Source organism: Pempheris klunzingeri, chromosome 3 (genome assembly GCF_042242105.1).
Source record: "Pempheris klunzingeri isolate RE-2024b chromosome 3, fPemKlu1.hap1, whole genome shotgun sequence".
In the NCBI taxonomy this organism is placed as follows: domain Eukaryota; kingdom Metazoa; phylum Chordata; class Actinopteri; order Acropomatiformes; family Pempheridae; genus Pempheris; species Pempheris klunzingeri.
In genome coordinates, this window is record NC_092014.1 from 10553729 (window position 1) to 10576505 (window position 22777).

The window sequence follows — 22777 nt, forward strand, 5'->3', positions numbered from 1 at the left end:
CAGTGTCTGGTGTGTGTCGTGGTGCGGAGGCGACGCATGAGTGCCTGCGGCAGCCGCTGACAAGAACACAGACAAGACACACATACACACACTCGACACTCTCAATCATACACATATCACAGTGAGCAGACGTTGACAGCGATCGAGTAAAGCTCCAGCAGAGCACTCACAGATGAGTGGCTGTGCACACAAAGACACACACAGACACACACAAAGACACACACACAGAGGATGTAGTTGCTTTTCTTTGTTTTATCTTTTGCATCATTGTTTTTTGCCTGGAGCAGATAGCATTGAGCATTGGGGTGGGAACTAAAATTCATCCTCCATTTACTGCATTTGGGTGAAACTGATGGCCAAATTTCTCTGCACTGAGGATTGACAAAGTTCCATATCTGCAATGTTAGACTAAAATATTTGGTATGATGGGTATCTGGGTGAAAATGTCCAACTATTATGGAAAGGCAAATACATTCAATTGCACAACCAAGTGAATAAATGAATACACTTGCTATGTGTTGGACTTGCTGAAGACTGCTGGGACATCTTGATAACCTCATGTCACGTCCTCATATCCAAAGAAAAACATGCAATCTACGAAGGTCTCCCAAAAGCTCCGTGCATTTTTTTTGGATCGAGGGGAAAAGGAAATCACAATTCTGAAACAACTATCATAAAACTTAGCTCGTTAACAAAATCTTATATAACTTTTAATACTGTGTCAACGATGTGTCATAAATTAGCCTTTAGATTATGGATAGCTGTGTACCGAAGGTCCATTTTTTAAAATGCTTGCAGCTAGTTAAGCCTCAGTTCTCTAAAACCTCTTGGCATTTTACTTATTTCTAGAGATACACTAAGTAATGGTATCATTCTAATCTTATCCGAATGGACATGAAATTTAATATGAGTTATTCTTAAACAAAATTCTAAAAAAAAAAAAAAATCAACACATCACAAAACATCTATTGCTGTGTAAAACACACATTTACATTAGTAATATTAACTACCTCTAACAATGTACTGTATATTTATAGAGCAAACAAGAGATACTTTCCAACAACAGAAAAATCTATATATACTGTATATATAGTTTAAGAAAACCAGGTGTCTTCATGTCGGGACAATGTATAATATTCAATAATAATGACTAACAGTAGAATGAAATAAGCCAAGCCATTGCACTTAACACCAAAAACACCCCAGACAACAGTTGTTTTACAAATCTACACCTCAACTGAACTGTCCTAGGCTAAAAAACAATTTTACTCTGAAGCGAGGCTGCTAATAGCTTGCACAGGGCTTTCATTCATGTGTATGTGTACTTGTGTGATTATTATTGCAAATGTTTGAGCCTGACCTTCTGCTGAAGGATGTGAGTGAGGTGGTCCAGCCACTCCTGGTCTCTTGAACTCTCTGAATGGGCCTCTGTCCCCTGTAAAGAGAAAATACACACATTTCAATGACATGTCGGACACCGAAAGACACACATGGTGACAGAAATCAGAGAAACTCAGGAATCTTAGTGATCTGTATGTGGATGAAATATGCAAGATTTCAAGTGAATCAGACAAGAGGTATTCTTTATACTTGATGTTTCTAGAGAGAACCTGCCACTGTGTCATAATATTGGCCTCCACGAGTCTCCTCCTTGAAGGCAAAATTGTAACATCACACCAGCCAGGACCTTGAAGCAGCTCTCTGGACACTCAGTGGCAAGGTATACCGGTATACATTTGCATGCTACTCATGTATAAAGACCTAACAGAGTGGTAGGCTTGTTACTGCTAATGAACAGGGAAAAGAGCGACTGTGTGGCCATGTACACCTCAGCACTAACGTGTTACCTCTTCTCTTCCAACCCCAGGTGTTGCTGCTTGAAATGATATGACGAGCCTTGTACTGCCTCACAGGGACCCAGGAGTGTTGGAGGGGGGAAAAGTGTGTGTGTGGCTGAATCTTTAAGTCCCTGCCTTGCAGACTGGTGGACCTAACAGGCACAGTCCTGTGAAGTCTGAGGTGGCAAGGGCCATCCAATGCCACAAGTCTGCAAGGGAATTCATGCAGTATGAACTGAGATGGAGTCCAATTTGGGCGATGACTTCACCAGAGAGTGCTCTGTAAATCGCCCAATATTTCCAGCAAAAGTTACATGAGTTAGACAGATTCAGCTTAGCTTTCAGCCAGCTAAGAAAAAAATCGGACCACTTGTGCCTTTTAGGACCATCGGCTGAGAAAATGATTAACAATGTCAATATCAATCATTATATTATTTATATTATTTTATACATAGCAGGTAATCGCGCACATGTTGTATAAATTCCGGGGGTCGAAGTCCTATCTCAATGCACATTTTATTCACTTTAAGCGCAGCATCCTTACAACCTTGACCTGATGACAGTGAGAACTCCGGACTCCCCAGGGCATGAGGGTTGACATTAGATTTAAGCATGTGTTTCTCCCTGGCATTCCCCAGCTTCCTGGTACCCTCTAAGTGTGATCCTAGGTGATAGCAGTAGTCTAGGCTAATTTCAGAGTATGCCTAATTGTGACTGGCGCTCAGGGTAACTGAGAAGTCGGTAGAGACTGACCAGGGATGGGGGGTGGTGGTTGTATTAGCACGAAAGCAAAAGAGGGTGAGAGAGGGGAGCCTTGTGTGACTACTCCCTTCAAGCCTCCTGCAGGGGTGAACATGGTGAATGAAGGAGTGTTTGTGCGTGAGAGTGAGTGTTAATCCCCCCTAGGTAGATATATAACAAAGCACTGACCCTCCATCAAACATTAGGTGCAAAACAAACTGGCCGGGCAATTATAGCCTTATTACATCTGGATCATTAACTCCACAACAAGTTGCCCAGGGAGCCTGGAGCTGCTCGGCCCTCTCACGCCATGGAATGGACAGAGGCAAATATGAATGTGCAACATGATATGTGTGTAAGCGTGTGTGGAGCAGTAATGTTTGAGCTCACTTTCTTTGCATCTATGCAAATACATCACATTAGTTTTGTGCGTTTGTGTTTAAGAAAGCAGCTGTAAGTTTCTGTCCGGCTTTTAAAAGCTTTGAAAATCAATAATAAACTAAAAATAGAAAAAAAGAAAAAATCCCCAATCCCATGAAATAGCTGCTCTCACTTTCTGTACTAAGCTGTCTATAACTTCAGAACCAGCTGAACAAATAGCCTTGTCACAACCATATTTCTGTTTAGTAGAACACCTCAAGCAAAAGCTCATATTTTTGCAGGGACAAATCAACAAGCCAAGACTAATGCTCTGGAGGAATGAAAATATGCAGCCTTAGGAAAAGATGTTGGTCATTACACGAAGGTCATCTGTTCCCCAAATTCTCCACAAATTTAACCAGAACCAGGAATAATTCATATAAAATGTTTGATAAGCCTGAAATTCAAAAGTGCATTGATTTCAAAACCAAGTACCAGTGCCTTACAATGTTAAAAACTTCTGCAAAGATTGTTGACAAGAGAAATCTGCCAAACTAAAGAAAAGTAGCTATGTTGGCAATGGAGTATTCTCATTTAAAAGTAAAACTGAAAAGTAAAAGCAATCCCATTGAGCCCTGAGCTCTCATTCAGCACACTGGTATCGCACAACCAAGTGAATAAATGAATACACTTGCTATGTGTTGGACTTGTTGAAGACTGCTGGGACATCTTGATAACCTCATGTCACGTCCTCAAGTCCAAAGAAAAACATGCAATCTACGAAGGTCTTCCAAAAGCTCTGTGCATTTTTTGGAGCGAGGGGGAAAAGGAAATCATAATTCTAAAACAAGTATCATAAAACTTAACTCGTTAACAAAATTTTAAATCACTTTCAATACTGTGTCAACGATGTGCCACGAATAAGCCTTTAGATTGTGGATAGCTGTGTACTGAAGGTCCATTTTTTAAATGCTTGCAGCTAGTTAAACCTCAACTGCACAACTATAAGCCTAGCTAAGTTTAACCTCCAACTCCAAGATGACTAACATTATACATGTAGACGCACACGACAATATCTTTTAAGATCTTTCAAGATCTTTTAATTTATCCAGTAGAAGATTCAATTAGTGCACACGTGAACTGGCCCTTGTTTCTCCATGACACCCACCTAAAAGCAAAACAAACCATCTCTCCTGGGATTCATTTCCATCATTCAAACTTACACTCAGTAACACATAATCAACATAATCACACTTGAACAATTAACCTCACTCTGTGACACAACATTTGCAATTCTCTGGTGGGTGCGTGCATTCTCGCTGTGATCTGCGTGTGTTCAATTAACAAAATGGCAAAAAACACACCCACCATGCAGCCTGCCATTAACCACCATTAATACGACAGAGAAAACAAGTGGTGAGGAGAAGAGAGTGATTTTATCCACGGAGGTTTCAGCTCTGATGAGGGGAACTTTTCGTCAAGTGAGAAACTGTTCCCTGTCATCTCCTGGGTGGAGCTGAGCTGCAAAGGTCTAAAATTGGTTTCAAGTGTGAGTAAGTGCCTGGTGCGCCCTCTCTCATCTTGTGATAGATGGGAGGAAGTCCCCTGGGATGGGAGGATGATTGTAACATGGGGTTGCTAATTGATGACATGGCTGGGTACAGTATGATCTATGGTAGAGAAAGGGCCCACCAAGTTGGAAAAGAGTGTGAAACTCAGACTTTTGCAAGCGGACAACAGTCAATAGCAAGAATTTTCAGTTCAATGACTGCTTTCAGCACAAAGAAAAGAGTTGTACTTACTCAGCTTGTGCCATATTAAATCTTATATCACATTGACAGGCGCTGGAGGTGTTGACAGGTTTTTGATCTTGACGAGAGCAAGAACACCGACTTTAAACAAGAAGCCACATCTTTCTCTATTGCACTGCAACTTCCCAACTTATTAGTGACATGCCTTGGTGTGTGGTTCACCTTTTCCTGGTATTCAACCTTGCTTACTTGCCAAAATCTATCTACCCATCAATAGGATAAGTTCAGTCAGAAGCAGAGATTTCCAGCAAGGCTAAATACTGATAGATACAGCTGAAATGAACCAAGAAGAGGAGGCCTGTGTCTCTCCATATTTCCTCCCCTCTAAACCAACGCAAATCTACAGTATCTGTTCCCAGAGGATAGGGAAAATTTTGATAGCTCCTTGCCACTCATTTTGTCTCAATTGACAAGTTGATATTGATGATATAATGCCTCTCCTAGTCCTCTGGTGCAATCACTAAGCAAAAACCCCAGAAAACTTTTAGGATGCTTCAAAATTTTACAGTAAAAAAATCTATTATAGGTGTGCTGAGCGCTCTGGGCATAATCTAGGCTTGATATAGATCCTCAAGTAAGCGTTTGTATGAAATGTTGACCCACTGTCCCTTGGCTTTACCTGGTCAGTGTCCATTATGTCCGCAAGATCATTCTCTGACATATTGAGGATGGAGGCAGCGATGGACTTGGCTTTGATCATAGACTTGGCTGAGAGGCCGCCCTTTGCTGCCACAGCATTGGCCTGCCTCAACCTCCTCCTCTTCATCAACTGCTGCTTGACCTCTTGAACGTCTAAAAGTATTTCACTGGCCAGGGCCTGAAGGGGGAGGAGAAGAAGGAATAAAAAAGAAGAGGATGATGAAATGGATATAGAAAAACAAGAGGGATAGCTCTGCCTGGCAGATGAATAAATGAAATTGATCAAGCATGCGCCAGAGAGGCCTAGTACATTATGGAGGAATATTGAGTTTGACACACTCAGATTCTCTTCGGTTTCGCCTCAAGCTCCCTTGTAGGAGTGTGGACCGGAGGGTTTGTTGCCCTGTCGATTGAAAGCTGAGGGAACACAGCTTTGATACCAAACGCACCCCAAGTTTTGCTAAAATCTCCACAGACAGAGAATCATGCATCAGAGAGAGAAAGACAGAGAGCTGCTGAAAATACAGCCATTCATTTATTTATTTGCTTTCTGAATGTCTCACAGTACAACAGGGCAGCATAACACTGTTAATAATTAAGCTATGAGGAGCTGCTTTAAATGGTGCCCGAGTGAATGGCAAGCGAGACGAGGAAGGCCTGGGATGGCACAGTTGTCAGGCACTAAATGGGAGTTTGCTCTAAATACAGAGAGACAATTAAATGTTAAAACTGCCACTGTACACGAGAAAGTCAATAAAGTAAACTCCCCTTTGCTTCATTTTGAGCTTATTGATCGAGGCAATAATCTTCTGTATCATTCCCTTGTAAGCCTCCTGAAAAGCTGACCTTGGAATAGATGGTCAGATGAGGGAAGGCTAGAGACAGCTCAGTACACAAAAACAAACAAACAAAAAAAAAAACAAAAGTACAAGTTGTTCTTGGACAGTACACAATATAACCAAGCAAGCAAGGAATACAGTGTGTAAACACACATATACACAAACATAAGTACAAACATATGAAAGCACTCAAGTGCATTACAGTAACAAGGGTAATCACACATGAACAATGTTGAATAGCGGCAAACATCTCCACTCCTCTCTCTTAATTTCACACAGGTGGACCAGGTGCAGTTTGCACAGCCAGTGGTGGTTCTCACAGGAGAGAGCTGAGTGAGTGGTTAGAGGCCTGCAGCTGGAGTACGTGGAGTGTTGCTTGTTATCTATTAGCGACATTAAATAACAAAATAAATTAATAAATAAATCAAACACAAGCAGAGCTCAGACATTCAAATTTCATATAAATGGACTCATAGAGCAAACAGTAGTTTTTGTTTTTAGTTTTTAACTCCTGATCTCAAAGTCTAATGTATAAACTGTTATAATGTAAAACAGGACAAAAGTGAATTGCCCATGAAGACATTTGACTTGCTGCTTCTTGATAACAGAAATGTGACCAGTTAAATTTAATTACATTTGAAATTTCACATCCAGTTTCATAGGTGGTGAACTACGTCCACGTAACAGAATAAGCAGAATAGCGCTGATTAAAGGGGCACTGGACTAAATCATAACCATCCACCTCCTGATATAGGGAGGTAGATTTAGTTCTTTTTGGTGATCTGTGAGCTGTGTTTACCCTTAAGGAATACACAGCTCATTAACGAACAGTCGTAGATCCTATTCTTTTATTTACAGCCTAATAGATATTCACTGTCACTAGTCAAGGGTTACTTTCAATTGACCTAAACCCTGCATGTGGAATAATCCAGGAAGAAATTAAGGGGGGAATTTATCACTCATTCTCAGCCCTGGGAGAGAAAAATGGTGGGAGGGGGATATGCAAGCATTCTCACACACACACACGCATAAACACACAAGCTATTTAAATACATACATGGAGGGTGTGTGTGTGTGTGTGTGTGTGTGTGTGTGCGCGCGCGAGTTTGTTAGGCTCTCTTCGCCAAGCTAGTACCACAATCACTATTGCCAGAGGGGCAATTTAGACAGGACGAGGATTAGGGCATGGAGATGGGGATCAAATGAGCAGCAAAAAGATATCCTCTTTAATAACTAGCTACCTCTGAACCTCTTAACACACATGAGGACACAAAGGGCCATTCAAAAACATAAAGAGCAGAGCGTGAGGAAAAAATGCTTTCATTCTATTAGATTATGCAGGCACTGATGTAAAACAACTGCTGTTTACTGTTGTTCATGTACCCTACAAACTTGAGAAAGATTAATGTCTTAATTATGTTAAGACGTCTCACATAATGGGTATATGAAAGTTATATACTGTAAAGTAATCACATGAAAATGTGTTACATCATTTTTGGAGGTTACATCATATCCAAGACTTAAAGCAAAATACAAAAATACTCATACATTCCAATTGAGGAAAAAAAAGATATTAATCAAATTCTGCAGAATCTTATATTTTTTAGCAGGGACGAGAAGCCAAAATATTTGTTACAAGAGCATTACTTTCAGTGTGTGTGTGTGTGTGTGTTGTGAAGTAGTCACTACATGCAGCCACTGTTTAGCAGTTCAACAGCAGTGCTTACAGCCTGGGGCGTGTGCAGGGGCCAAAAGGGTTTGCTGGCACACAATAAAGAAAAATCTCCACACACACACACACACACACACACACACACACACACACACACACACACACACACACACACACACACACCTACACACCTACCTACACACACACACACACACACACACACACAGCACATACAGGCACAAAGAACAAAAAAACAAGCTCATAAAGACACACACACACACACACACACACATATATACACACACGCACAAACACACATGCGCAGCCCTCCGGTCCTGATCAATACATGACAAGAGTAAATCTCCTCCGGACGTCAGGCAGTCCAATCAAAGGGCTTGGTGTTCTTATAGGGAATCACAGGAGCCAGGGGGAGACAAACAATGATGTGAATCCTCAACAACAACACAATGGCCCCACCAGCCTAGGGTTATGGGAATGGAGGAGAGGAGTTATACGAGCGTGAACTGAATTTCTATGCACGTCTATACGCGTGTGCTTTCACATGTCATGCAACTATTATTTTTAGGTTACATGTAGATTGCACGCACGTGTGTCTTCTTCACTATATAAACGTGTAAGGCTGAAAAAGGAAGACAAAAGGATTGATTTTGTGAAAGAAATCACAGGTTGGACAAGGAAACAGAAGATAAAGCACATCCTATCCACCTTCAAATTCTCCTCAGATATAAGTGAGTCATACAAGCACAAGCATAGTCTCGGCCATTTGTAATATTTTTGACTTGTGAGGACAAAAGCGGTGGAAACACGCAACTAAACTGAGTCCATAATCTGCCACTTGATTTATGTGTGTGTGCAAATTCACTGCCACCACTATCTATCTCTGCCAAGCCCTTTTCTCCTTTGATAGACAGGTGTCAGCTGAACAGAGTTGATGGACGGTCTTTATCAGTGTCTGCCAGACACACACATAGACTGACACAGACACACAAACACATCTCAAGGTGATGGATTAGGCCTAAACAAAGACAAAAGTGCCCAGTCCCACTGGGCACACAGGGTTCTCACAGTAGTGACCCTATACATTAGAAGAATGTACAAATGCGTAATGGCACAAGCACACATTGTTTCAATTCCATCCATCTTCTGACACTTCTGGGGGATCCGGTTGTAGTGGCTGCAGTCTAACTAAGGTAGTGCTGACGTCCTTCCCCCTTGTCACATCCTGAGGCTGCTCCTTGGGGGATTCTAATGCCCAGACATCCCTCCTGTATGTTCTGGGTCTTGGTGTCCTCCCACTTGGACATTCCCAGAATACGTCCACAGAGATGCATCAAGCTGACACACTGATCAGAATACTGAACAGTCATGTCAGCCGGTTCCTTTCTGTGGGAAGGAACGAATCACAGGGTTGGCTGTTCGATCTGATGCCAAAGTGTCCTTGAGCAACAATCTGAACGCCAGTTGCTCCTGATAGCGAGGTTTGTGTCTTGCATGTTAAATGAAAGGCAAATTGTTGTGCAAACCATTTACTTCTACTTATGAACAACACTCTGAGATACTAGAACTTTTTTATTAGAGGCAGTAAGTCGCTCCCAGGCATAAGTGGGAAATCCCCAGAACCATTACCCCAGATTTATAGGTGCTGACAACACTACCCAGAACTTTCAGTATCCCAGCATGCCAACTGAAGATGACTACCTCAGTGACCTCTGCTAAAAAGACTGGCCCAGGCAAGGCCCTGCCTACCGTTTCTCTGTTGTTCAAAGGTTTGCGAGAGCCTTACTGAGGCAATTTGAAAGTCTTCTCAAAGGGATCCCCCAATTGCCTGACATGCAAGTTTTTACTTTCACACCCATGGGTGCTGCAATCCCTCTGGCCTCTAGATAGAGTTTTTGGGTTGACTCCTTGACAAGCGCCGATGATCTTCTGGCCACAACTGTGAGCATCTGCCTACAGTCAAGGCTTTGTACATAGGTTCACAGGTGTCATGCCCCAAAACGCAACAAGGCTGCAAAAATTATTACTGTGATTGAAGTGGGCCTCATCCAAACCTTCCCGAGTCACAGACATGAAAAAATGTAAGCATATTTTTAACTCAATTTCTATATCTGTTTCAAACTAAAAGCCCTGTAGCATTAATGTGGATAGAATCCCTGCAGGCACACACAGGTAGAGGTAGGCAGTGTGGCCATAAATCCATCAGAACCCCAACTTAATCTTGATAGTTTGAACAGGTTTTCTCTGCTCAGAGAACTTCGTCTCAATGACACAAACTCATATATATATATATATATCATTCTCTGGGCTAAATTATATTGCCATTAAGGCCTGTGCGTATTTCCACAAGCACCAAAACATCTCTGGAAAAGGGCTGTCCAGACCCTTGAGTAGGTGTTGTGAATAGAAGTGAGCCCTGCTATACAGTATCTAGTTGATACAGGTGGCATGCTGTGTCATGTGAGGCATTTTTCGATCACAGGGGTCAAAGTGACAAAGCCACTTTCAATTTTTTGCTCAATTAAGAATACAGCAGACCTCTACACCAACCTTGCAGGGGGTACACCCACACAATATCATTACAATTCATAGGTGAAGAACTTGCAGGCACACCATAGTGATTTAAGATGAATTAGAGGATTTGGCCAGGCAAACTCTGGACTCACGGCTTTTGATCCCTTGCCCCTTTAGTGCAGTACCTTGATAAAAGAATGAAGTTGCTCCAGCTGGGAGTAGGCCTGCCCTAACTGTCTCTGAAGCCTGTCCAAGGCATGGGAGCTCTGCTGGGTCAACCCCTCCATTTGCTCAGTGGCAGTCTGTTCCAGTGTAGCCAAAGCCTGCTCACTAGCTCCCACACGAGCCTGCAAGGCATGCATGCGCTGCTCCTGTAAAGAAAAATAGCAGGCAGAACTGGTTAGCTGAAAGCAAACAATATTGTTTTGTTTCGGAAAGTAGAGAGTCCGCATAGGCTTGTGAGACATTGTGGCAACTGTAATCTGCCGACTCCTAGTGGTGGTGTTTAACCTGGGGACATTGAGAATGAATAGGCTAAAAGCAAAAAGCAATACAAAGACGTATGCCACAACAACGTTCATCAGCAATTGTTTCATTTATCAAGTACAATCAGAATAATTGTAATAATGATGATAAAATGCATATTTCACAATACGATTAAAAGTTGTATAACAACAAACATTAAAAAGTCCAAAGAGGTGTAATGGTTGATATTTACTGCATGTGAGAGGACGACTGAAAATGTGTAGCTGCACGTTAAAGATTCATGAATGGAAGTTACTTTTCTATAATAATGAAACCTAATTACGCACAGATAAACCGAAGTCCAATATGATGACATTTCACCCCCTTAAACACAGTGTACGATGTGAGTGCACAGAGAGTTTACACAGGTCAATAAATGAACAGAAGGTGCGTCTAAAAAACTAAATCATAAAAATCTAAAATGCTCCACATGATACAATTCTAGTGAACTATTTCCTACCTTTTTTTTCAGTTCCTCCTTCAGTGTTGTACAGGAGGCCTCATACTGGCTTTTCTCTGTGGTTGCAACATTCAGTCTCCTCTTAAGAGATTCAATGAGGGCCTTTCTGTTGGTGGCCTCCTCTGTTAAAGTTTTCACCTGCAGTGAGGTACAGAGAGGTAAAAAATTAATCTGAGGTCAGGGCTCGACCACTGCAGGTACATCAAAAGACAAAATAATGGAGCTCTGAGAAATCATTCTATCAAGGAGCATCAAACTAACTGGATGACATGAGGACATGTGTCAGCTGTGACGTGTTGTGTGTACCTTCTTCTCCAACTCCTCCAGCTGTCCACGGTAACTTTTCTCCATCTCCTGCAGGAACTTCAGTCTTGTTTTCAAGTCCTCCACCAGCTGCCTTTTCATGTTCACATCTCGCTCCGTGTGGCTCGTCCTGGAAAGATACAAAAAGGTGTGCGCACAAAAAGACGCAAATGTGGTATAGAGAATAAATGAGTGTGCATTCTACACAGGTATTCACATTCATGCACAGGCACAAGCTCACATACGACACAAACACAACAAACACAGACAGGCAAGGAGACAGACACACACACACACACACACACACGAAGCTGGCAGGCACAGTGTCCCCATGCAGTGCATCAGGCATGACAGCTCATTATAACAACTAAATACACTGGCATGCTGTTTGGGTAAGTGGGGGGGGGGGGAAATAAGGATGCATATATAATTCTAACTGGCATATATTAGAACAAGTGCTCTGGCGGGGAATGCCACACTAAGTGTGACTGGGGAGTCCTTTTTGACAAACGGCATTTTGAATCAGCAGTGACATTACTTGAAAGACTGTAATCAATATTTAAATGTTTATTATTTTCTGCTCAGCATCACACCAGCCACACGTCAGCAGGGGGACTTGGCTTGGGGAGGACTTATTATGAAGGGAATACGCTCTAAAAATTGTTGTTTAGTTGTGTGTTGCACTGTGCTGATAATTCTCCCCTAAAGAGAGGCAAGGTTTCTGTATTGTAAGCTATTCATGTCTTAACAGCTGCAAACATGCACCACATGTCACTTCCTATTTCAATAACCTGCTTTATTGACATATTTAATATTCCAGCATTCTGCACAGCCATATTATAGTGAGGCCTTGTTTTAAATGGGCTCAGTATGTTAGTATGTTTTATTCTGTTTTCATAAAAGGCAAATATGAGGCATTTTTCATGGTTGTCTATACCTTGGGGAATTAGAACAAATAGAATAAAGATCATAAGGATGCTGTTAATTAAAATGGTTTTTGCTGGGGTTTTTTTGTTTTTTTTATTTCAAAGATGTAGTGGATCTCTTAGCTCCCACACGCATCATTGCTTGTGTGTTTTAAATAAACAGATGACGCAACGCAAGAGCAAATGCTTTCGTGTAAGTAAATGTCCCTGTCTCCCTAGGTGGATGAATGCCTGAGGGCAGACTGGCAAAATAAATGTGAGCTTGTCCTATTGGAGTGACATTAAATTAAATGAGAGAGGAGTCTAGCCTGCGGTCTTTGGGGGGAAGTCGCGCTGCCTGGTTACCCCATGGATTTGGCCATTAATGAGAAAACCCATATTGAACCTTTCAGATGACTGTCTGGTGTTGACTTAAAGACGAAGAGCAGCAATAAGATCCCCGGCAGCTCCCTCTGCCCCAATGCTAATGGCAATTAGATCGACAACATTTATTTTAGATGTTCTCTTCTTCTGCAACCCAAAAAGAATAGAGGATAAAAAAGAATGAAGGATATATGGTGCTGCTGCCGGAGCATGTGATCTCTATTTATGAGTGTTAGTGGAAAGAGAGAAAGAGAGCCTCAAACTATATCCCAATCACTCACACGTTTGTTCCCTTTGTTCTGTGCTTGTTGGCAATATTGTTCATCAAACATGCGTGTATTGTAATGATAACAGTCAGTGGTCTGAAGTGTGCATGCGTAAGAGAGAGCGAGAGCGTACATTTCTGTGTATGTTGTTAAGAATGAAGTGCGGCTGGACGTTTCATGTGGCTGATAGACAACAGGGCTAAAGATGAAAGAAGCAGCTTCATAAATAAGGCAGGGCCATAGTGCCGGATATTGACTGAGGACATGCCGGTGTACTTTGAAATTCATTTCTTTTTTTCCCCCTTCTCTTCTTTAAGGCGAAGCAGCCTTGCTCCCTGTGTGTGTGCTGAGATGTATATTTCAGAGACGTCTAGACATGTCTTTCATTCTGAGAAGGGGTCCCTCCATGGAGGCAAATGGAGAGGCAGGCTAGAAGAGATGGCAAGTTACATGTGTGTGTGTATGAGTGAGTGAGTGTGTGACAAGAGGCTGAGGCTGTCGTGGAAACTCTGTTGAGGGATGTTCACTCAGTCTGGCTGTGATCCGCTGTGCTTCGGTCACACACAAACACATACCCACTGTGATTGTACACATGCCCTGGATGCATTATTAAGAATGGCAGGCAGAGGACACAGCATACTAGACAAAGAGAAGGAGAAGGGAGGAAAGCCAAGTTGTTCTTTGTGCCTTTCTCTCAGTTCAAAGATGAGATCCTAATGCAGAATGATGATATACATCTTTCACATCACTGTTCGAATCTCGACAGTTTCCCTGAGTGAATTGTTTATAGCTATACATTCGGACTATGTAATGCAGCGAGTGCTACAGTAGGTGAACCATGTAACTCATTAGGGCTTGTGGCCCACAGGCCAGAGTGATGCTGTGTGGGTTTTAGTGTCATGGGCCAAAATGGTCCCTCCTGCGGCACACAAACAATCAATACACTGCTTTGATCAGCACTCCACATCAGCTACCCACATAAGTAACACCACACTACATGACACACAAGATACCCGCACGCATACATGTGCATACACACTAATTCCTTCAGTGATTTTTTTTATTCACTCGCTTATGAGAACATGCATAATTTGACAAATGATTCAAGCAGAGGAGAAGCATGCCTAAGTGGAGTGCAGCAGACAGAGTGCTGCCACATGGTGGAATCAAACACTACAGATGAGAGCTGCAGTGAATGTGCAAACATGCAGACAGAGACATCGGGAGACAGAGAGACAAAGACAGAGAGGGGGATGCAGACAGAAAAGAGGAAGTAAGAGCTGTACTGCAGAGCAAGTGTAACAAAGACACACAAAGGGAAAAAACTAACACTAATGAATTAAAAAAAAAAAGGTGTGAAACTAACTTGTCCTGCAGCTGGCGGAGCTTGTCCTCCTTCTCCTGGAGTTGGCCTCGCAGGGCTTTGTTAGCTGCCACCTGCCTTGTGACCTCCGCACTTGCACTCTGGGGGGAGGGCACACGGTGTGCGTGTTTGTTAATGTGTTTCAGTATGTGTGATAGGGGGGTGGGAAAGGTTTTCTCGACACGGCTGATGACAGGTCAGACACAGCATGCTTCCTCATTATAGTTACAGCGGGAGGGTGGAAGGTGCTAAAAGAGGTTAAGAGGAAAGTGGTATTTTTCAAAGTGGATGATAGAAGTAATTAGGAAAAATAACAATTTATAGAGCTATATTACTGAATATACAGCATTTTAAGCATTGAGGATTGTGTATAAGAAAAGAATAACTAATATTTTTTACCAACAAAAATCCAGCAGCAAACATTTTGCTAATTAGCAAAATATTTGCTGCTGGATATTAATATCACTGAAACACTGACTGTTATTCTTGTTTTTTTTTATCTCTTATATCTCTGCATTATGACATATTAAGACATATGGCTCATGACGACAGGTCGGCTTGTGATCATAAGACTGATGGATATTATAACGTGCATGTTCACTTTGGTTTAAAGGGCCCAAAGTCTCTTGTGGGAACCGTACCAGTGCAAGCTTTTGACAATGCGCTAACTCAGTGCTTGCACCCCCACAGTGCATCCCTCGCCTCTCCCTTTTGCTGTCACCTGACATGACTTCCTCAGCTGTGTGTAACGACAGCAGCAATCTGCTCGGTGACACTGACGAGCTGGTTGTGGAGAGGGTGATAATACCGTGGTTCCACTCACACCTTATTCCCTATGATGTAGGGCACGTCTCTGCTGCTATTCCCCATTTCTCATCTTTCTGACAGGTACTTCGTAATAAGATCAAATGATAAGAAATGCTAATTCATGTCGAAATCACATGCAATTTCAGGTGATGTTGAGTGTAAATTGATGGGCTCAAGAATTTGTGTTTTTTTTTTTTTTTTTTTATATATATACGCTACATGATTTGAAAGTAAAACCTTGACAGAGTTTCTTTCAGAGTTTCTAAGGTCCTCAAGGACTGCGGGCTGTTCAAACCAGAGAGATGTTAAAGTGATTCAGAAATATCAATGTTTGATAAAATACCAGGAAAATGTTTTTTCTAGCCAAAAAAAAAATGCATGTGTATTTCAACACTGTCAGACTGTTTGTTACTGCATAATAATTAGCAAAAAGGCAACCAAAACTGAAATTCAAACTGAAACGTGCGTAATTATACATACACTCTATTTTCTAAGTAATCAATAAACTTCCCTGTACATACTAAATGAATGTATGATTTTTTTAGCACATATGACAGCATGTACACTTTTAAAATCTTCCTTGTTATTTCTGGTATTATCTGCCCAAGCTTCATAGTGCACAAAATTAGGAATGAACGCAATTCTTAACACTATGATCCTATTAAGAGATATATCTAATAAAGTGTGTACAATAACACAAAGCATGTGGGCAATTCATTAACCCCAGAGTTCTACTCGTAACTTATAACCACTAACCTTAAGTTTGGTTTGAAGTAGTTTGACCTCAGCTGCCAGGGCCTGGGGGGCAGGATTAGCAGGGGTGGGCATGGTCCTGCCCTGGCAGGAACACTCCACATTTACTGGTGCTGTTGGTGCTGATGGTGGTGGAGCAGTTTGCTGGGGGAACGTGATTTGCCTCCACTGCTCCAGCTCCATCTCCAGAACCTTTTTCTGCTGCTCCACACCAGCCAGGTCAGAGGTCAGCTTCTGTAGATTGACCGACAGACAGAATTGGTGGGCTAGACAGCTGCTGATGACGATACTAAAACTAAAACCAAAAGTTTTGCCAACTGTTATTAAACCAAGGAAACCTATACTTTTGTTATAGGATGGCAAGACTTAAAAAGTAATGGGAGACATGATACACTGCTAAATAAATTGATGTTTGAGTCAAACCAATTCCCAGCTTTCCCTGCTTTACAATGTGAAAATATATCATTCCTCTGACTTAAACAAGTCTTTTTTTTTTTAAATTCACATTACATGAATATGATAAATGCAGAGACAAAGTAAACACAATATGTTGTAAATACTGCATGTGTTAGCCACAGGAGAGCTGCAAGCTCTACTTTAATATCTCAGGTGTGATAAATCTCCTTTTTTATGCTAATTAGGAGACAGATTATGCCGTTGCCCGGTCAATAGGGCCTAATTCTCACTGTGATTGGCATGCATAATAAAGCCATCCTGCAGAATCAGAGCGCTCTTTGGGACAGAGGGATATCAGTATTTGGTGAGCGGTTTGGTTTGGTGTGATGAACCATAATGGCACTAGCTGATCATGTGCAATGTACGGTGTATCAATGATTCTAAACATAAGCATCTGAGGTGAGCACTTTTCACCACACGTATGCGGTGAAGCTAATAAAACTCTTTGCCTGCTTATTAAAAAAATATGGGACAGTCACACTTACAGAGAAACACATCTCTGTAAGTTTGGTTCAATACTGCCACAATTAGCTGAGCTGATATAATTTCACACATTAAGAATGCTTAATGGCACAAATAGGAGACATGATACATGAAGATGTATGCTGCACATGTGGGGTAAAATGCTGGAACACACACATGCACACACACCCAAGTGAAACCGCAGATTCCCTGGAGTTTGCTTTCTGCTCTGCATACATGGAGGTTATTGATATCTGGTTGCTGGCTGACACCTTTTAATAGAATCCCTCTTGTTTTAGGTTTCCTCTGCTCTGTTGAAGACGCAGATGCCATATCCCCAGGGAGGGAGGGTGGGAGAGAGAGAGAGGTGAAGAGGGAGGGAGGAGTAGAGGATGAAAAGTGAGGCTATGGCTGCAGTGGCAGTAGTGCACGAATTAAGAGTGGCATTGATGACACTTCCTGTAAGACAGGCTTTGATTTCACAGGCCATTTTCAGCCCTGGTGAGAGATGACACTGACATGGACTGATATACTGGTGGTCCATTAGGCTGCAAGACAGGACACCTCTCTCTCTCTCCCCCCCCTTCCTCTCTCTCTCTCTCTCTCTCTCCCTCTCTCCCTCTCTCTCCATCTCCCCCATCTGAGTAGTGGTCTCACTGATATTGTTCCAAGAGATACTCAATCATTAACAGGATAAATAAGGAAGCGGAGGCAGATGAAATAGCCACACACCAAAGAGCGTATACGAATGCATGCAGTTACGCATGCAAAAGTCAAAATGAATTTGTCAACATTAATCGACCCAGGGAAACATGAGCATAATGTTTCGCTGTAGAAGTCCCTCAGTCACTTTGTATTCCTCCTGTTGGCCAGACTTTTTACGTGATTTGTACTGCAAACATCATTAAAATTGTAGCTTTTTAAGTCAAGTCAATTTGTCTGTTGCACCCCCTAATCCTGTGATAATCCCAGCCCTTTACATTTTAGAGGAGGGTAGGACACTCCACACGTAAAGAGATAAGGCGGGTAAATACGGGAGGAGATGTCACAGTAGGCTGCAAAGTGAAGTAAATGAGGAGGTAATAACTGAGTGAGGCAGATAATCCGAGCAACCAAATGATCCTGTATTTGGGGGATATGCGTGACTAGCACATTTCATCAAGAGCTAGACTCGGTAGAATTAGGAGGGTACGCTTCACCTGTCACCTGACTTTTTTTTAAGCTTCTTACGCCACCTTAAGGGATAATTCTGGTTTATTACAACTTGAGTTGTATTTTTGGAGTTTGTGACCATTCTTTCTATCTGGAGTTATAACACTTAGATCTAGAAATAGTTGCCATATTCCTACTGTAGATCTCAAAGTTAATTGTTGAGTTCTAGAAATTGAACGTGGCAGGTCAGATTTTTTTTAAGCAAACCTCCATGTAAAACAAATTTGTTTGAAAGCAAAAGCGATGGTGAATGTTGTAAACATCCGTCACAGTGCACAGGCTGACTTTCTGTTTCAACTTTAACCTCAGCGCTTGCTGTAGTTGTAAGTCCACAAACTTTTCCTGTGCAATGAGGGATCATTACTGACCTAGGAGTGGCGCTCACTTTCCTGCTCAGATTTACCTGCAAATAAAGTGGCTCAGATCATCTGGCTAAACTGCTGGTTTGTATGACTGTCTGACTGCTTGTATTAAATGCCATGCTGGACTTTGTTGTAGTGATACTGCAAAGTTCTCAGATCTCATCATTTAATTTGATTAATGTAATCATCATTATCATAACTGGCCCAACTAGTTACAAATAGGAATCAACCTTTAAGATTAACATGTTGGGAAGAAAGAGAAAAAAGTTAGCGACTGAAAATTTCTGCACTGCATGTTTGAGAGTCAGGGTCACATTCTGCTACTGATAAAGACACGTTCTTCTTTGCCTGGAGCATGACAAAGCACATCACACCTCTCCACCGCTGGTCTAGTCTAATTTAAACTCCTACAAAAAAGCCAGCACACAGGAAATCATGTAAAAAAGGAAGGGATAAGGAAATAAGACTTAATAAAGGGAGGAAGCAATAAGGGAAGGACAGAATGGCCAAAGGATCAGGAGACACAGCAACACAAACAAGTTTCTGTGAAACTGCCATGCTACTTCTCACATGATGGCCCCTGTGGAGGCTGTCCTAAGCCAATTACAAGCAGAGAGTTTTAGTTGGAGAGTTGGCCAGGACAGGCTGGAATAAGCCCAAAGTCCATCACCTCTTGCCCTTTCCAGAGAGGGCAACAAGACCTGGCTTTGGCCAGTCAGTCGGCTCCAACTTTCTCCAGTGGAGTGGCATTAATACTGCAGGAGCAAAGAGGAAACAAACAGGAAGACAACAATTCCCTCTCTGTCCACTCATTCACGTAAGAGTGTGTGCTTGTGTATGTGTGTGCATACACATGTGCCTTTACTGCTGTGTCTGAGTCTAAGGTCTTGCTGGGCCTTAGCAATCAGATGCCTGGGTGGGAGCACAAGGGCCACTTCCTAGGTAGCAACACTATGAGGGCTGCACTCTGACCCGTGTGTACAAATCCAATATACTGCATCTGTACTATTCTACACAGTAAATATACAGACATACAGACACATGCACCTAATCAGGCATCCAGTGGGCCCTCGCTGGCTGCTGCTTTGTCTGAATTCACCAAAAGAAGTCTCCTGCCTGTCAGATTAACGATTGTGTGTGTCTGGGTGTTTGTATGTGTGGTTTTGTGTGTCTATATATGTGTGTGTTTATATGTTGGTGTGCACAAGGAGGACCTGACAGGAAAGATACTGTTTAGGGCAAAAGTGCTTGGTGCTTTATTTATAGTCTATACCAACTGTAAGAGCTACCTACCTGGAGGCAAGTACTAAATAACTAAATGGGTGTGTGGCAGTGAAAAACAGTCACCTTGTGTGTATCTGTGCATAGAGGTGCACGATTTGGAAAAAAGTTGCTGCCAGTGACACAGATCGTTGTGGAGAACTGGCTTGTTGAAACATTCAGTGGGACGAAGCAAAAGCAGAGTCAGTGAGAGAGAGAGAGAAAGAGAGAGAGAGAGATTCTCCTCCTCTCTTCTGCTCCATGGTTCTGACCTCCACAGGCAAGGGTAGGCCTGTCAGCCACACTTATTAAGCATGATATGGGCAAAGGACCTGCTACTGCTGCACTCTCAGCCCCCAGCAAATACAAAAGAAACACAAAAAGAAAGACAAAGACAGAAAAATAAGAAACTTCCCAACACTTACTGGCCTTTCCTTTTACTCGTCTGCCTGGTTTGTTACCTGTGTGAGCTGCTTGCTGCTGCAGAGTTTCTCCGTGAGAGAGTTGAGCTGTACCGTGATCTTCTCATTGGTCCTTCGCAGCTCTCTGGCTGAAAGCACAGCATCTTTCCTGGCACTTCGCAGTATGTCTATGTGACGCTGAAGGGACTCTATGCGCTGCTGCAGGGAAGAGGAGGAGCAGCGCTGGGTCTTCATTAGCATCCTCTTCCTCCTCCACCTCCTTTTCTCTCCTCTCATCCCTCGATCCCAGGGCTCATGCTGTTCATCGTCTAACAGGAGGAAGTACATGCAGGCACCTCAGAGTTGACAAGTGCACAGAACAAATCCCTATTTAGAAGCTACTGCTGGGAGTTAACAGGTGTATGTAAAAGTGTCTTTGTGTATGCACAAGTGAAAACTGTGATATATTTAACAACTTCAGTGATTAACATTTCCCATTCATAACTAATTCTGGAATGTCAAGTTCTGAAAAAACAAACAAAAAAAGCCAAAGCTTGTTAACTTCTTGAATACTTGTTTCCGATCGACAGCATGTACATACATTGGGTGTTCTTCCTGCTTCAATTAATAGTCGATTAGATTTTGTAGTTTTGCATGGGTGTAAAAAAGGAAAACTTATGTTACCTTGGGCCAGAACGTCGGGTTGCTTTCTGCCAGATTTTGCTGCCGGAGCCTCTGTGTTTGGGATCAGAGAACACCTGTAGGACTGAAGGAACGGAAAAGTCTGAGGCAGAGATGAAAAGCGGCTGTTAAAATGTAACACAACTGGTTGACATGTTGTGCTTCCTGAAACGCAGCTCATAATGACACTATGATCACAGGGTGTACTCAGTTTAACGCGACAAGACAAATCACCCTGTGCTTTAATAATTCACCTGAGCATGTTCAACTGACTTCGACTTGAACGCCTCTTAGCACGGATATTACTTCTGACAGATGCTTGCAATTGCCGCCTTTGTTCAATCACTGTCTGAAAGGCCTGATTCACTCCTACAGTACGACGTGTGTGTGTGTGTGTGTGTGTGTAGTCATTTTCACCCATAAGTGTGTATGCGTGTGTGTATGTGTGACACCTCCCAACTGCACCATCGTTTGTAGTGACATCAAAGAAACCCCCACCACCACAACCGCCACCCCCCTCCTTCTTCTCTGCCTGTTTCCTTTGTATATAGGGTCAGGTAGGATTTGATCAGTGCCAGGTTTGATCACACGGTGCCTTGTAGAAAGCAGAGGGGAGATGAACCCTTTGGTTTGTGACATAGTACGTTGCGAGGGGCCAGGGCTGTCATAGCGATGAGCCCGGGAGGAGCTGATGGGCGCATTTAGCGGATCTGGAGTGGGGAAACGAAAAGGGGATCTGAAAGTAAGGGTCCTGACAGCTCCCTGGCTACGTGTACAACAACAACCCTCTCTTCCTCTCCACCTTCTCGAAAAGAGAAAGTGAGGAGAAGAGAGAAAGACAGAATATCTTTAAAGGTCCCCCTCTTTCCTCTCTTCATCTCTCTCCTTGACGGACATATCTCTCTGGGGTTTGGAGCTGCCATGTCCTGCCGTGAAGTGGTTTGATGTGGACAAGAGCAAGGGTCCAGGCCTATTGATTTCATGGTGTGGAGAGGAGAGGGAAAAGAAGGAGCTCTGACAACCACACAGAGGGGCCTTTGTGAATGATCGAGCTAAGGGAGTGGCCAGTTAGAAAATGTATAGTGTGGCATGGACCATTTAATTATCTACCTACGTAGAGGTTTGATTGTTCGTTTTTGTGCGTTTATGTAAAGTTGCAGTGGTATAAAAAGACACAAGCCGTACAACACACTGCATCATCAACACTATATACTGTCCTCTCTCCAGTTCCTTTCCTACAACTCTAACAAACATTCTGTCTGAATAAATATGTAGATGCTGAGGACATTTTAGTTCACAAGAGTGCATTCCTTAAATTACTAAAAGACACATGAAAGATGGCATGGACTTTTTTAATGTTACTTGGGTAGCAATTAATCCTACCTTGTTATAAAGCTCTGATTGGGTAGCTGTAAATAAATGTGCATATACTGCAACTTAAATCTCAAATTACTTAAATTAAAATAAAATCCTGCCTGCACTTTTGTTTGGTGATGTTCCTTGACAGATTCTGCCTTAATGTATGAGGAACAATTTACAAATTATACATCACATTCATAAAAAAAATCAAATGACAAATTTAGGATTAAGAAGTAAAATGTTTGATTGTACTGACACAGTTTATGCTTCAATAACTGAGAGTTTGGAGTCAGTGTTTTACAGGTTAAGAAATAGTTTTTATGATGGTCTTATAACACTAGAATGATGTCATAGTTAAAACAAGATAAACTTGAACAAAATCAGTA

At 42.2% G+C, this 22777-nt stretch overlaps 1 protein-coding gene across 1 annotated transcript in view; it reads right to left on the reverse strand.

Annotated features, from left to right (window-relative positions):
- cntln (centlein, centrosomal protein) overlaps window positions 1-22777 on the reverse strand; it is an 82074-nt gene that overhangs the window by 9236 nt on the left and 50061 nt on the right. The window contains exons 17-25 of the mRNA XM_070827952.1: window positions 21036-21117; window positions 20412-20680; window positions 16202-16432; window positions 14642-14739; window positions 11724-11850; window positions 11418-11555; window positions 10618-10803; window positions 5370-5567; window positions 1361-1435 (exon numbers count right to left, since the gene is read on the reverse strand). Of these exons, the coding sequence (XP_070684053.1) occupies window positions 1361-1435; window positions 5370-5567; window positions 10618-10803; window positions 11418-11555; window positions 11724-11850; window positions 14642-14739; window positions 16202-16432; window positions 20412-20680; window positions 21036-21117 (1404 nt within the window). The remainder of the gene's footprint in view (window positions 1-1360; window positions 1436-5369; window positions 5568-10617; window positions 10804-11417; window positions 11556-11723; window positions 11851-14641; window positions 14740-16201; window positions 16433-20411; window positions 20681-21035; window positions 21118-22777) is intronic.